Source organism: Chelon labrosus (genome assembly GCF_963514085.1).
Source record: "Chelon labrosus genome assembly, chromosome: 3".
In the NCBI taxonomy this organism is placed as follows: domain Eukaryota; kingdom Metazoa; phylum Chordata; class Actinopteri; order Mugiliformes; family Mugilidae; genus Chelon; species Chelon labrosus.
This window is the reverse complement of record NC_140339.1, coordinates 3,113,748-3,130,128: the sequence shown is the minus strand read 5'-3', so window position 1 is coordinate 3,130,128 and position 16,381 is coordinate 3,113,748. Positions and strand designations below refer to the sequence as shown.

Genomic DNA, 16,381 nt, shown 5'->3' with positions numbered 1-16,381 from the left:
CAAAACACTGAGAAGACTGCTCTTTCTATTTGCATAGATGATCTGCTCATTTTTATTTATTTATTTTAATTTACCTTTGCTATGTCGTTGATGAGGTCCTGGTAGCGGTTCTCCGGGTGAACCTTGCCCAGCTCCGCCAGCCTCTGCAGGTTGCTCCTGATCTTGTCCTTCTTGCCCTGCAGGGTCAGGCTGTCGTCCACCACCGGCTTCACCTGCTTCATCTTTTCTGGGGTCTTGGCGTCTCTGATGGCTCTCCTCTGCATGGCACGCTGGTACTCCGCTTCCTGATAAAACACCAGCGATCAGCATGGCTTCAAGGTCGACGACTTGTGTGCACGGGAATATCTCCAATCAAATTAGAGACAGTTAAATGCTCAGTTTGTGTGTAATTATTATTTCTTAAATTGAATTTGAGGCATCTCCTTTAAATGAACCACTCCAGATTATCTCAACGGCTACAAGTCAGACGTCACTAGTTTTGTTGTAAAATTCCCCATAAACTCAGCTTCCTTTGCTGGAAGAGGATGTTGCCAAAGAGGTGGTGAGAGTGCAGTTCTGAAATCACCTACAAAATTGTCATTAGGCATGTGTTAAAAAGCAAGTTCCTGTTTTGAGCCATAAGGCAATCCAGTAGTTTTCCACTCAAGACAAAACTTGCAGCACCGTCATGACTAAACCCCTTGTTTTTTTTGTTAAACCATCAGTATCTGTTTGCAATTTCTGACCTGTTCGGCGCTGGCAGTCGAATCCAGGATCTCAGTCAGAGTCTCCCCAGGCTGGAACCGAATCACGTCCACAATCAGCCTCTTAGTGCTGGAAAGGAAAAGAAAAAACAAATGAACGTTTCTGCAGAAACCCTGCAGCATTATTCCAATTTGCTGGCCTTGAGTCTGGACTCACTTGAGCAGGAGGGTCCTGGCGTCCATCTCAACATTGGCCTCTCCGGGGACATCGAATTTGTTAGCGAGTGTGAGCGAAACCTCGGTCTTCCCCATCAGCTCTTTGTTGGGGTCGTCGGCGGGAAGAGGATTCTCACCTGAGCAGGAGAAGGAGAGCATGCTCATCTAATCTCGTCAATTTAACACAAAGACAGAAATTTAAACCTAATCTTTTCTCTCATTAACTGATTTCTTCAACTCGTTTGCATATGTGACAGAATCTTTCGGGCCCGAACTATTAAAAGATTTTGGATTCCCAACGGCGTTTTGGTGCACGACATAAAGCAGCAGAGGCGCAGCTCGTCAACAGGCAAGGGCAGAAACTGCTTGGGGGCCCTGGCCGGTGAGATGACTGGGGATGAAGATGCAAAAACATCTCGGTGGGAAAGAAAATCTTGTTCTTTTGGGCCATCCAGGTCGTGGCTTATCCAAAAAAAAAAATCAAGATGAAACAAAGGCAGTTGGACTTACAGGGTTTCTTTAAGACGTTTCATCCAATTGGCGTCTTACGTTCTAAATGAAATGTCTCCTTCGTGAGGAGTAAAGGAAGGAATATAATCGGCCTCACATTTATAACACGCTGGAGCCTCTGGACGTTAATGGGTTGTTAGAGTACCATCCATTGGGGGGGAAACGGGATCAACAGATTCCTCTAATTATAGATTACAAAAGACTTCCCCCAGCCTCCACTCCACTCACCAATGAGGGACTCCACGGTGGGAACCTCGCCCAGGTCCTCGAGCAGCTCGTGGATGGGGTCGTTGTGCTCCGGGGCGATGGCGTCCTGATGGTCCAGCAGCAGCTAACGGGACAGAGACACCCAGTCAGAATGTTATTCATACTGTAGCAGACACCTGAGTTTTGGCTCTTCAGCCGGTGGTGTGAATAGTTTGAGACTGAGATTGTTTGAGGGCCTTGGTACTGCAGCGCTTTACATGAACACAGAACATTAAAGTTGTCTCCAATGGGTCTTGTTCCCCGCCTCTTTTAACTCATCCAGATAATTACTATTAGAGGAGACTTAAAAAACAGTCTTTTGAATAGTTTTTATGTTGTTTAGTTGTGTTTGATTGTTAGTGGATGTGTTTTTTATGGGTCCTGGATAAAGCTGGATACTGGATATAAATGCAAGGTCTGAACGGGGCCTTGGAGAATCATAAAAATGTGAAGGGGGAGTTCAAACTCACCGTGTGAGTGTTGATGATCTCTCCGATGGAGATGTAGATGACAGGTTTGGTGACTGTGACCAAGTCAGAATATTGATCCACGTTGAACTTATCTTCGAGCGGGGGAACGTCGCACGCTGCCAGAAAGAAGCGCCTGAACTTCTGGTAGGAGGAGCTGAGATATTCATTGATGGGGTTGAGGTGGGCGTTGTCTCCCAGGAACATCTTGTTGGAGGCGGCGTGCTGCAGCATCTTGGCGACAGAGCCCAGGTTTCGGCGCTGCTCGGTGTTCAGCTGACCGCCCGCAGACACCTCGATGATGTCGAAGGCGTCGGGAGCAACGATGGCTGGGTTCATGTAGCGGTAATACAAAAGGTTGCCCACAATCTGCAAACATCAAATGACTCACTCGCTTAAAATGATCCGAAATAAAACGCTGTTAGAACATAAAAGCTCAGTTTATTACGAATGAATTGAGGAGATTCACAGGTTGTTGTGTTAAGTGCAAAATGGGGGAAAGCAGCAGGAGGAGGAGGAGGAGGAGGAGAGCCAGGGGAGTGGCATGGCTCACCTTCATGTCAGCAGACAGAGACAAGGAGGACACCGGTAACTTGGAAAGAGATGGAGCTGGAGCTTGGTTGGCAAGGTGGACAGAGAAGAGCGGCAGCAGTGGAAGGAAACAAAGGGAGGAAATGTGACTGAACCAAGAAGAAGATGTAAGTCAGGGCCAGAGAAGAGAAGCAATAAAAGGCTCATTTCACCCGCTTTCCCACAGTAGATTCCCCTTAGATCATTTAAATGCAAGCTGTTCATCTCAATCTAGAAAGCTGCTGATGGGTGCACTGATACAACATGCATGGGCGACAGTAAAGTTTGTGAAATGGGTGACCTGACCCGTTTCAGATGAAGGAGGACTGACGTTTTAATCCCAACAAAATGAAAATGTGCAAACCTTGAGCAGCTCGTCCTCGGTGGAATCTGGGAACTTCTCGTGGAGGGTGTCCTTCAGCACCTTGGAGATGAACCGCATCCCGTATCTGACACACAAAAAAAGAAAAAACAAGTGTGAAAACCCCCAGACGACTCCAGATTGGAAAGATAACACACAGATCCAGTGACGCTGGGCGACGTACGGGATTTTATCCACCGAGACGATTATAGCGGACAGGAATTTGTCGGTGATGGTCTTCATGTTCTTGATGGAGGCTTCCAGTCTCGTCCTCACCTCCTCGTGACTCATAGCCTGCTCCGGAGTGACGTCGTATGGCAGCTTACTGATGGGAAGGAAAGAGCAGAAGGAGAGACCGTCAGTGCTGATGTCTAGCAAGAAACAATCTGCCAGTGAGTAAATATCCAACCAGTGGAACATCTTATATGATCTTAAAAGCTACTTTGGAGATGCATTAACCTGGAGACCAGCCCGAACGTTCCCAACCACAAACTTATTGTGGAGGAAAGTTGGTCTGGAGTCTCACCGTTGGGAACTGATTATACGCTGACAAAATTAGTAGGACCAATCAAATCGTGTGGGCGGGGCTTTATATGGGTTATCTGGGCGCTGTGGAGTTGAATTAATTTACAAGTAAATGCCTCTGATTGGTTGGAGGACTATCCAATTGTGCTTTTCTTTCTCTGTATCAGTTGAAACCACAGAACTGCTCCTCAAAAGTGAAGCCAAAGTAAGTAGAGCTCCCCCTGGTGGCTGGCTGCAGTATAGGTCATAAGCTCCACCCCCTTCATGTTAGTGGGCGGGACTTGGGCCAAACTAAAACGCTAAAATACACGTCAAATAATGTTTTTTTTAAGGATGGTTTCTGTCAATTTAGGTAGTTAATATAATGCGGAGAAATTCTCAAGTGTCCATTTTTTTTAGATAAGTTTCATTTTAGTTATTTGATGCTATAGAAACAACTGATCGGACTCAGTTTGGCCAATGCAAGTAAGTGGGGACGCACTGTCCATATTTATATACAGTCTATGGTTGAAACACGGCCCATAATGAAATCTAAACAGCGTGCCAGCAGATTTTGATATAAATTTTAATATTTATATCTTAAAAAGTGTCGTTAGGTTTAATCTAAACCTCGTCTCTAATCCCAGAAGCTGCTTTCCTTTATTTTGAACCGAAAGCACTGACTCCACTATGAAAAACTGCTTTAGATATTTGTTGTTAAAGATTCACAAACACAGTATTTAAATTGTATTTTATCATTCTACTGTTAAAGGACTAGTCAAAATTGTTATAAAAAAAGATCTTGCCACTCTTTTCTTGGTCTAGTTGCACAAATGTAAGATAACTTTGCATGAATCTGGTTGCTGGAAGTATCCCAATCATTTAGTGTATAATAATTCAGTATACTTGTATTTTTTACTCTTTTTGCTGATTGTAATTCTTCCTTTATCTGAGTAATGAGGCTACTGGATACTTACTTTATTTATTCTGTGGGAAATCCAGTATCTATCTGTCTATCTATAATGTGATAACTATTGTGGAGAACAGGCAGTGGACTCATTTTCCCATTGATGACTGGACATTGTCTCTGTCGTCAAATAAATCTCCTTTTCAAATTCAGCTCCAACTGAACAATAGATGGGATATATACAAGTCTAAAAAATCAACACATTGACTAAGAATTAATATGAAAATGCGGATTCATAGTGCAGATTTAGTTCATTCTAAAATAAACTGATATGATGATGTTGTGTTTAATCGGAGGTAAACACCAGACAGTTAAAAGCGGCCTAATGTCAGGTATTAAGGCGATGTCTCCAGCTCACCTGGCCTCGCCGGTCTGCGTCTCCATCTGGTTCACCCAGCTCTTGTAGATGTCCACCGGGTCGGTCTTGATGTTAAGTGACTTGTCGTCTATGATCTCCTTGACGACCGGCGCCAGGATCTGCCGCAGCGCGTTCTGCCCTCGTGCGCCTCTGTGGAAGCTCACCACCATCTTGATTACCGTGGGGTTTCCCGTGACGATCTCCTTCATCTGGTCCACCTTCGACCTGCGGACAGGTAGTTAACACTCAAACCTCCTCTTCCTCAGATTTTTCAAACTGTAATCATGAATTATCGCACGGAGCGGGTTTCTCACTTGATCTCCTCCTGCAGGGCAGTCTTGAAGAGCTTGAGGAGCAGGTACTCCTCCCGTTGGTTGGAGGCGTAGTTGTACAGGGTGAAGATCACAGAGTCCATGAACTTTGTGGATTTATTCTGAGGCATCTGGAAGATCAGCTTGGCGAGATAGGTGGGGTTGGTCTGAGAGGAATCAGAAATACAGTTAAATATTATTACAGACCTGTGGTTTTTATTTGCTTTTAAAACCAGAAACGAAAACGGGAAAAACTACTGTTATTTGATTTGAATTTTTAAAATGCAAAAATAAAAAAATAAAATAAAATTTAAAAAAAATGGTTAAAAATGGACAAAAAAGTTAATATTTTACTTAAATTTCTTTCATTACTTAAATAAATAACAGCTTAAATCTGGTAACTACAGGCATGGATCATTGTGTCCAGCACTAAATAAACCTGGTTCTTCTTCAGATTCGCAAGACAAACGCTCAGAGAGAAATTCAGACGACATACCTTGTGTCAGAAAGTCTAAAATTAAATCTGAATATTTCTCCAGAATCACATCCGTGCTCCATTTAGACTAACAGAAAAGATTTGAAATCATCGACCGATGGAAACAACTTCTTCTTCACCTACAAAAACTTCTGCTTTTATACGATTTAAATAACGACTGTTTTCAGTAACGGCACTTGTAGAGCCTCTTGAAGACATTTCATCCAAGTCTTCAGCTCTACAGGTCTGGTGGAGGTTTAAAAAGGAACAAATCTGTGGGTGTTATTCTTCAGAAACTTGCTCGACTTAGCATCTGTTAACTGAACTGAAGAAGCTCTTTGGATGAAACGTCTGCAAGAAGCTCGGAAACGTGACCTGGATGACTTTAAAGTCAAAAAACAAACTTGAAATACCAAAAAGTACACAGACCCTGTAGCCTCAAGACTTTTCAACCTATTGATTCTTCATGTGTGAGTGATGCTTACTAAACAGCAATAAAACGAACAGTGGTGTGTTGTTACCTGTAACAGGTAAAAGAGGTACTGATAGGCCTCCAGCTTGACCCTCTTCTCCTTGCTGAGCGCCTTCAGGCCGCCCCTCTGCTTGTTCATCATCATCATGTCGGACAGCTGGCCCTTATTCTTCTTGGTCAGCTTCTTGCTGTGGGACACCACCTCCTGCAGGGTGATCTTGTTCTTCACCAGCAGGCCGATCTTGATGTCCATGAGGTTCAGGTCGTTCTCCAGCTGCTGGTTGGAGCGGATGTTGGTGACCACCTCCTCGCGGAGCCGCATCAGCTCCAACTCCTCCTGGAAGTCCTGGTCACTGTGGTCCAGCAGGTGGACGAACTTCCTCACTACCGCCATCGGAGGATCATCGGCGCTGACTGTGGACGGATCGGGGGGGGGGGGGGACGGATGTCATGCAGGTGCAAGAGTCAAGAAACCGAACGTTTGGTTTGATTTGCAGCCCAGGTTGTACTCACTCAGCGTCTTGTAGTCGTCCCTGGCCTTGTTGGCTCTGATGAAAGCCTGAATCTTCACCACCTCATTGATCTGCAGCGTAAAACAGCAATCACTTGGTTGATCGATGGTCCTCATTACACACAGCACCGGAGGAATCCAGTCAGTCAGAGAGGATATGACTCCACATATGTCAGAGTGTTAAATGAGCCATCTAACTCCCCCTCAAACCCCACAGGACCCCCGACTAAATGCCAGTCGTCGTGGCAAAGTGATTTAGAGCTTTCATTAAGTGACCGGCAATTTGTTTACGTGGAGCAGAAAAACGCACGTCGCCTTCTGCCGGTGGTTTTGAAAATGTCCGAAACTGAATCGGCTAATTTTATTTCTAAGAGACTCACGTGATCCTCGAAGTACTTCAGACGATCCTTGTACTTCTTGCGAGCTTGATGCATCCGAACCATGGACTGGATCTGAGGAAAGAGAGAAAGAAAGAGGAATCGTTAACTGCGTTTACACTGCTGATAACGCACCGATTACTGGAAGTGTACAATAGCTTTACCTTGACAGCCTCAGCGTTGTGGTCTTTCAGATACTGCTTACGATCCTTGAACTTCTTCCTCTGTTTGTAGCCCTTCCAGTGAGCCTGAGGAAAAATAAGTAAATAAAAATGATTTTCTTATATCAGACCAACTTAGGACGATGCGTTTAGAGACGACTGTCCCACCTGTATGCATGTGACCGCCGGGTCTTGGGATTTCAGGAAGTTCATCCGCTCCTTTAAGCCGTTTCTCACCAGGTAGCCACGGCAACGAGCCTGCAGCTTGGTAATTAGATTCTCATTGGCCAGCCACAGCTGCTCCCGGTTATAGGCCGTGGTTACCCCAGAAACAACCCCCTGACAGGGACAAATAAAAACAATCCGGTTTAACGTGGAGTTAAAGATGCTGCGAGGACGCGGCGGTGCGACGAGACGACAGGTGGAGAGATTCCTACCTGGATGTCCTCCTTGTTGAGATGGGTGTTGTTTTGCAGGAAGCCCTCGGGCTCCACCCAGGTGCCCTCCTTGGTCTTCAGGTTGTAGTAGTAGTTGTGTCCTCCCTTCACCCAGTGTTTCACCCAGTCACTGCCGTTATCACCTGGACATACCGCGGGACATGATGCATGTAAGCCACGTGAAAACATCTGTCCTTTCTGCTACTACTACTACGTTCAGGATGCTTTCACACCGAGATTTAGTTCCGATTCAGGGAGCGGCTCATACAATATTGTTCCAATTGGGCAGAGGGCAGTCGAGACAGAGCACTGACATGCACCGAACGCCATGTTCTTGCAGAATGAAATGGATTTCAGGAAATCAGGAAATAATCTAATTAAAAAAGGAGCATCAGGAGCGAGTGGCATTCATTGCCGTCCTGTGGTTCATGTACCAGACGTCATGTACTGTACATGAACTACATGCTCAGTTAGAGCAAACATCTAGGCCGGGGAGCATCAAACATGCGGCTCGCGGGCCAAAAGCGGCCGGCCACAGGGTCCGGTCTGGGCTTCGGGATGAATTTGCAAGATGTGGAAATTGCACAGAAGACATTAATTGCAATTTTTCAATAAAAGTATATTCCTGTTCTTAATTTGTTCACAAGGGGCTATCCCAGCTGTCATTGGGCGAGAGGCGGGGGACAACCTGGACAGGTCTCCGGAAAAATCTATTAGGTTCGGCCCCGTTGAGATCAAACTGGGCTGTATGTGGCCCCTGAACTAGAGTAAGTTTAATGAGTGTAAATGTGTAGAAAACAACGTTGCACACTCTGAACTACTTATAAACTACGTATAGTCTGGGTGTCATCCTTGACACCATTCTCTCTTTCCAATCTCACATTAACAATATCACCCGTTCAGCCTATATCCACCTACGGAATATCTCCCAGCTCCGTCAATCACAACTGCAACTCCCTTTTATTTGGTTTACCGGACAAATCCATCCATAAACTACAACTGGTTCAAAACTCCGCCGCACGAATCATCACTAGAACCCCTTCCATGCGTCTCATAACACCGGTCCTGCAGCAGCTCCACTGGCTTCCTGTCAAATTCCGTATTACCTACAAAATCCTACTTCTCACCTTCAAGGCCTTAAACAACCTCGTCCCTCAGTACCTCACTAACCTGCTCCACATAAACATTCCTGCCCACACTTGTAGGTCATCCTCATCCATCCAACTCACCACCCTCTCTAACTGGGCTCAGCTCGGTTAATGTGTTCCGGGACGGCGTGCAGGGGCTGTGCTCACACCAGCCCAAACAAACCGACCTCTGTTTCAGAACAACGACCTACGTGTGAAAGCAACCTTTGGAGAGTTCCTTTTGAAATTGAGGTGTTTAAACAGTCGCTCAGTTTTGCAGATCAGATGCAAAAACTAGAGAGTGGCGGAGCTAGAAGAAGAGTTATGATGCTAATGGTACCATCACGCTGTTCCAAAAGATTTAAAATCAATATCATGAAAAAAATAAAAGGTCTGACGACAGAGGATGACGAATACTAACTGTTGAGAAACTTTTTTTTTTGTTGTTGCATAAATTGCAAAAGTGGTTTCTACAGTGAGTGATAACATAACAGAGTTAGTGAGTCACCCAGTGAGTTATTGCACAAGTGTAGCCGGCAGGTCGATGCTAGTCTGTTTACACTGTCTACTTAAATCACTTAATTAGGAATTTATTTAACGTTACATTTCATTCTCAAATAATATGTGACAGCATATTGTGAGTCAAATCCATTAAAAACATTCAAACACAACACTAACACACTTCTATCTCCTCCTCACCTTCTTTCTTTTTCTCCTCTTTAATCTTGGCCAGGTCGTCCTGGTAGGTCTGTCCACACTCGGACGTGAGTCCATACAGTCCCGCTCCAGGATTACGCAGAGCGGCCAGGGTCTGAGCTGCGTCTCCGCTGTCCACTGCCTCATTCACAGCCTGGATGGACTGGGAGACTACGGACACAAGAACAACGGTCTGCTTTAGACTCTCCGACTCTTTCAGTGGATAGTCACTAATCAAGTCAAGTGTGGCCTGAATGCTCCTTACACTGCAGGGCCTCTTGGGTGTCCTGGTTAGCCTTTATGATGGCGTCTTGGATCTCATCCAGCCACAGCACAGCAGAGGGGTCCTGTGTCTCCTGGAAGGACAAAGGTAGATATGTTCAGAAACAGTACTTGTTTTATACTTGTGCTTTTATTTATTCAAGAAAATGAATCATTTGTTCATATCTGTGGGTTAGTAAAATAAATCAACCCTTGTTTCCAGTATCTGCTGTGACCTCCTTGTAACTAAATGTTTCTGGTAACTGCTGATCAGTGGTCTACAGCAGCTTGGAGGAATTTTAGCCCATTCCTCAGAACAGAACCACTTCAGTTCTGAGATGTTGGTGGGTTTCCTCACATCAACTGCTTGCTTCAGGTCCTTCCACAACATTTCTATTGGATTAAGGTCAGGACTTTGACTTGGCCGTTCCTAAACATTCATCTTGTTCTTCTTTAACCGTTCTTTTGTAGAACCACTTGTGTTCTTGGGCTTGTTGTCTTGCTGCATGACCCAGTTTCTCTTCAGATTCTGCTCATAGACAGATGTCCTGACATTTTCTTTTAGGTTTAACAGTAGAATTCGGAATGCATTGGTCCATCAATGATGACAAGCCGCCCTGGTCCAGTGATTTGTCTGTCATTATTAGCTTTTTGTGTCGTGTAATTCCCATAATATACAGAATGATAATAATAGTTATCCTGTTTTGTTTTGAGCAGACTCTGGGGAAGCTCAGGTCTTTTAATGTCTGCAGCAAGTTGCTGGAGACTTTCTACCAGTCTGTATTTTGCTGTGGTTTGTTGGGGGAGCAGCACCAGCAGAAAGGACGTAAGTAGGATCGACAAATTGATCCGAAAGGCTGGACATGTTATTGGCAGTGAGTTGGAGACAGGAGGACAAACTGCTCTCCATCATGGACAGTCCATCTCATCCACTCCACCAGACTATAGAGGGACAGTGGAGCTCATTCACCAACAGACTGATCCAGCTCTGCTCTCACAGTGAACGCTACAGGACGTCATTCATACCAAACTCTATCCAGCTGGACAACAACAAGATAGCTCCATGTTATTCATGTTAATGGACATTAATGCACCTTATTAATCCTTCCTATGTATATAATATATATATTTACCTCCGTCTGTATTTCTTGCACATTTGTTCATATGATAATTCTGTATTTTTTTGCTTATAATAGTGTTTTTTTTATGTGCAACTAAGCTACTGTGACGAAGCAATTTCCCTTGTGGGTGATTAGTTTTGGTCATAATCCCAGTATTATAAAAAAAAAAAAATACAAAACACATCAGACTTGATTAGAAACCATTACATGATGGATTCATTCAGCTGTGGAATAACTGCGTCTCTTCGAGCTGCATTGTTTTCTATTTTTTTTTTTCAGTTAGCTGTGCTGCAGCTGCTACAACATGCCCTCACACCGACTCTGTCTGGCCTCAGTATTCCAGTGTACCTTCTATAAGTCACGTAACTTCACAAAATCAACTTTAGATATGAACTGCAGTGGAGCAGACCTGCCTCCAGATGGCGCACTCTGCCACGGTATAAAGAGCAACCGGTTGCTGCTGCTTTCTAGGGCCTGGTTACAACAGCCTCCCTCCTTTTTGTGTGTGTGTGTGTTCCCCGCCCCCTTCATGTCCCGCCTCAGCGTAGATGAGAGGAAGAGGTGTGTGCACGATGTGTGAAAGCAGTGGGCGGGTTAGACTGATACCCGACCTTAGCGTGTTCTTATGCAAGATGGAGGGGGGTTATGGGGGAAGGGGGGGGGGGGATCTAAATCTAACTTCTGCAGCAGAATGCACGGGGAGTCCAGTGAGCTCTGCATTTATAGTAAACACAGCCGTACCTGGGAGAGAGGGAGATGATTAGCGTTTGTGTATTTGCACTTGGCGCTCTAATTGCTGTTTGAGGGGGATGAGTCAATGCAGCTGGCGGGAGGAGCTAGACAGGGCGCGGTGCTGCTGCTCAGCCCGAGCGGGTAAGGGACAGGGGTTGGGTGCACGTATTAGAGGCACATCATGGGAAAAAAGGAGGAACTGAAAGCGGAGGGGGTTGAGTAGATATTTCTGCATCATTCACGTACGTTTCTTCGACACAACGCCTCTTTTTTTTTTCTTTTACTTCCTCGGAAACCATGAGATCATTCATACACAAAGCTTGAACACCGAGTCCCAGCTGCTCAGTGCTGCAGCTTCATAGTCAAGTGATAATCATCTGAAGAGGCATAGTGGACAATATTTAGCTTGTTAGTCAGGGGGAGTCTGGGCAGGACTTCCTGCTGTTTATCTAGGCTCGGCCCTGAGCGCACAGTCAAAGCCAACTTCTAAGCCTGACCGTCTTTCTGACTAACCTCTAACTCTAATGCTGCTCAGTTAATGAGGCGACACCAAGGGGCCCGCCGCAAACTGAACCACGGGCTAAAAAACAAGCCCCCGTCGCTCGTCTTCAAACTTCCGCTGACCTCGCGTCACCCGGAGGCGTCCCGTCTCGCAGCTCTCACCCACGTGGGTCCTCATCATCCCTCACCGAGCCTTCCCTCTCGTCTGGGACATACCTCACTGGCATCGACCAACAGGAAGGCCTAACCACTTCCTGTGTCTTCGGCTCCTCACCTCAACCGGCCGCATTCACCAGTCGACAACCAGGAGATTGGTGTGTGTGTGTGTGTGTGTGTGCCCATGGGCCTAGCCCGTTTAATTTAGTGGTCAGCTTTGTGCCCTTTTATGGAAGCAAACGACTGAGGCCCGGCTTGTTATTTCCTACGCCTGTGAAATCAGTAGGAAAATAGCTCCATGTTTTTCCTCTCCGTGTTTTTTCCTCTTTTTTTCTATTTTTTTTAAAGGCGAGTTCCCAAATGATGTTTTCAAGATTTTAGATATAAGTGATGACTTTTAAAACAGCGAGGGCAGCGGCCAAGTATTCTGGAGCCTAAACTTGATAAGGAACTTCCTCTACTGTGCCCACAAAGGATTAAACAAAAAAAAAAAAAAGAAATGCATGCACCGTGGGAGGGAGCGTTGAACTCATGAGGTTATATTTGGTAGGGATTACTTTCACCTCCTCTGCACCTTGACGCGCCGCTGTAAATCTATAACCAGCTCCTGCACTTTGACCTGCAGCCGTCAGACAGGAAAGCAGCCCCACACAAGGCGGGCCTGCTTGTGACGTCATATGCAAACATGCTGCACAAACGCGAACACACACACACACACACACACACACACATGTCTAAGAACCACAAGCATCGGCTCACGTCCCTCCAGCACCGATAGCACAGGCAAATGAGCCCGAGGGAGTCAACCACTCTCGGTGGGGAAAGATCTCCCTTTAGCTCCGGGAGCTCGCAGGACACCACGTGACGCCTCGTAAAGATTTAGAGAGCAATGAGGACGTAGACACAGACGTCCCACATATTTAACAGGAAGCGAACTAGTCGGGGGAGGGGGGAAAAAGATGATCGCACCATGACATCAGCGTCTGCCGCTCCAGTCATGAGAGGCTTAGAGAGGCTGAGTCACAACTCTGATGATGATATGATCCCTTTCACTAAACATTCACTAATATAATCTATCCAGCACCGCGATAGGGACGGCAGTAAAACGTCAAACGCTCCATTTAAGTTTTGACGGCCTTCAGGTCCTGCATCACGTTACGAACGCTAGGAACACCGTCAAAAAGCATCTTAATGAGTTCGAGGTAGAAGCAGCAGCAGCAGATGAGATGGATCTTGAGGACTGAATATCTGAATGACATCCTGTTTCATTTATTCATGACACTCACTTGTCCTGAAATGGGACAAATAGATTCTCGTCGTTTTAAGGAAGACTGAGAAAAAAGAACTGGGAATGGAAATCAGTGAAGAAATCCGGCACAGAAGGTTAAATGCTGTATATGCAGTGTTGTGCACGTTCGCACTAAACAAGAACTAGTTCAGAGTTCAGTTCCCACAGATAAAAGTGAACTAGTTCAAGTTCATTTTTTTTAATTTTGAGCTAAGTTCACAGACTCCAAAATGAACGGTTCGTGATAAGTTTTTTTTTTAGCGGCTTCAAGCTCTTCTTGTTCAGTAGATTCTCTGACTGACCTGCCCATCCATCCCCAGCCCGTCTTATTTCTTTCCGCCAGGATCTGTGCTGCTTCTTTGAACAACCACTGACTGTATACACTAGGAAACGTTTGTGTGGATTGCGGCTTCTCTTTCAGCTGCCCCAGCCGACTCACGTCTACGCTCACAGCTGGAAAAATGATGCATCCAGTTCACACTTCGCACAAAAATATGAACGCGTTCAATGCCCCACACCGAATATATGTCAATACTTGTCCTATTAACGCACAACACTGTCTGACGCAATCTAAAATCCTGCACAGATTGCATTATCCAAAGGCGAGGTTACTCAAAACTTTCACAGAAGTTTCACCTGTTGGTGACGAGTGCGGGCATGCTGCAGCAGATTTACACCACAGCCTAGTTGTGTTCTCAATTGCAGAATATTCCAAGTTAGATTATTGTAATTCTTTTCATCCAGATACTACTTTGATTACACTGGATGCATCGGAACAGTCCGAGAACCTCAATGGTGGACAGCTTTACCTCTCGTCCCGTGGTTTGCTCTGTGCAGAGAGACTTATTCTTCTCCAGTTTAAAAAAGCAAAATGAAGGGCCGACTCTTAAAACATGGATGACCGCACTTGACCGAGACCCTCCATCTGGAGAGGATCCGCTACATCCTCAATGACCAACTGGGGGGATTTGAGCATTTGTATTTGCAGAGCACTCATCACCCACTTGGAAGGAGCGGCGTGAAAGATGTTCTGCATGGACTTCTGAATTTCAAACTGCAATCTTGACAGACGGCGGGGAGGGGAGGGTTAGTTTTTAGTCTTGTGAATGACATGCATTATCTAATTTGACGCTTTGGACGATGCGAAATAAAATATTAAATGTCATTTATGTGCAGGATTTATCAAACTGATCTGACACCTTGATAATATTTCGGAGCTACAAGCAGAAACCAAACATCTCGGCTGCATTTTTCTCCTACTAACCGGCTCCCAGGGACCAAGCAATGAAAGCAAACTATCTGCATCATGTGCTCAGTGTGTGAGCTGCAGTAATAAAGGCCTAGACTGTGTGAATGTCTGGATGCAACTGGAGCCAGGTCCCGTTTGCATGAAGCGTTTGCATAATGTCAAAGTAATACTAGATACACATGAAAGAAGCAAATGGGACGCTGGACCTCTAAGACTTATCTGTAACCTGAAAATCTATTTCCTACATCCAGCTTCGTTTCATGCAGCAGAGAGATACGGCGGTGTCTTACGTGAGCCTTCTCCCTGCGCGCCTCCAGCAGCTTGTCGTGGTAGTGCTGAGCCACGGACGGGTCCACGTCGGTCAGCTTGGCCGAGGGGTTCTGCAGCATGGCCAGAGTCTTCATGGGGTCGCCGTCGTCCAGAGCCTCGTTGATCTGACCGATGGCTGCGATGCCTGCAAGCACACGAGCAGACGCTCAGATGAGACTCACGAGTGTGTTGATTAAACGATAATATGTTCGGATGAGAAGGGTGAGAGCACGGTCTGACGATTAAAACTCAAAATAAAGCAGCAGAAAAATTTACTTCTGAGTGTGTCGGTATGTTGTTGTCAATAAAATAACTTTCCTGAGCAAATGCATTTCTAAATACTACAAAATTAAATGCATTTTGAGATGTTTATCAGCGTCTATTAGCCTATTAGCTTAGCTGGCTACTATTTTTAAAACTGTTTGAGGTCTGAATCTTTTTTAATTTGCATAAATATGTAGTTCAGAAAGCAAACGTGTGTATATTTACTGTATATGCACTCACTTGTCAGTTCATTACGTGCACAAGTGAAAATGAATGCATTCCTGCACTAGATCTTAGCTTCCTGAAGGTACAGACACATGTTCCTATTATTTTGACAACCCCATTTCAAATGAGTGGGCTAGGCTAAACAACAGAAACACTTTTAATTGAATCCAGGTTAACAGCACCTCAAACTACATCCTCCAAAATGATCATCCTGTTGAATTACAACCATAAACATGAATACTGCATTCATTTTCACTAGTGTACCTAATGTTTTGGCAAGTGAGTGTGTAATCATAAGCTAATGAATAGCAGGGGGAGTGACTGCAAGCAGACTGAGGATCATTTTCACTACTGTACATAATGAACTGGCACCTGAGTGATTACGTGCTCAAATTAGAGCCAAGAATAATGTTGGGTTTGTTAAGACACGTTCATAAATAGTTCCACGGTTTGTATCTGTGAATCAGCCTTTGTAAACCTATAAAACACGGGTGTCAAACTCATTTTAGTTCCAGCTCCAGATTTTTTCCAAGTAAATTAGCAGAATGTTTTCATTTAATAAACTTTCCGTTTAAAAAAAATGAAATTTCTTAAGAATAATAAGTGCAATTTGAGCACACTGTCCTCGTTCTAAAACAGTGGACAAATCAGGAATAGCAGTTATTTTCATTGACAAGTTGCAGTCTTCTATGTAATCTTATGCTACAGGCCAGATTCGACCCTCTGGCGGGCCGGTTTTGGCCCGCGGGCCATGTGTTTGACACCTGTGCTACAAATAAATCTGCATGAATTTGAATCTCTAAAACTTTCGTTTGTGTGTGTGCAG

At 45.0% G+C, this 16,381-nt stretch overlaps 1 protein-coding gene across 1 annotated transcript in view; it reads right to left on the bottom strand.

The window, feature by feature from the left end:
- iqgap1 (IQ motif containing GTPase activating protein 1) overlaps nt 1–16,381 on the bottom strand; it is a 54,284-nt gene that overhangs the window by 4,861 nt on the left and 33,042 nt on the right. The window contains exons 15-32 of the mRNA XM_084541633.1: nt 15,048–15,211; nt 9,715–9,805; nt 9,453–9,620; nt 7,627–7,769; nt 7,358–7,528; nt 7,193–7,276; nt 7,032–7,103; nt 6,654–6,723; nt 6,190–6,554; nt 5,197–5,360; nt 4,883–5,107; nt 3,238–3,378; nt 3,057–3,141; nt 2,126–2,491; nt 1,638–1,740; nt 901–1,036; nt 726–813; nt 75–284 (exon numbers count right to left, since the gene is read on the bottom strand). Of these exons, the coding sequence (XP_084397759.1) occupies nt 75–284; nt 726–813; nt 901–1,036; nt 1,638–1,740; nt 2,126–2,491; nt 3,057–3,141; nt 3,238–3,378; nt 4,883–5,107; nt 5,197–5,360; nt 6,190–6,554; nt 6,654–6,723; nt 7,032–7,103; nt 7,193–7,276; nt 7,358–7,528; nt 7,627–7,769; nt 9,453–9,620; nt 9,715–9,805; nt 15,048–15,211 (2,846 nt within the window). The remainder of the gene's footprint in view (nt 1–74; nt 285–725; nt 814–900; nt 1,037–1,637; nt 1,741–2,125; nt 2,492–3,056; nt 3,142–3,237; nt 3,379–4,882; nt 5,108–5,196; nt 5,361–6,189; nt 6,555–6,653; nt 6,724–7,031; nt 7,104–7,192; nt 7,277–7,357; nt 7,529–7,626; nt 7,770–9,452; nt 9,621–9,714; nt 9,806–15,047; nt 15,212–16,381) is intronic.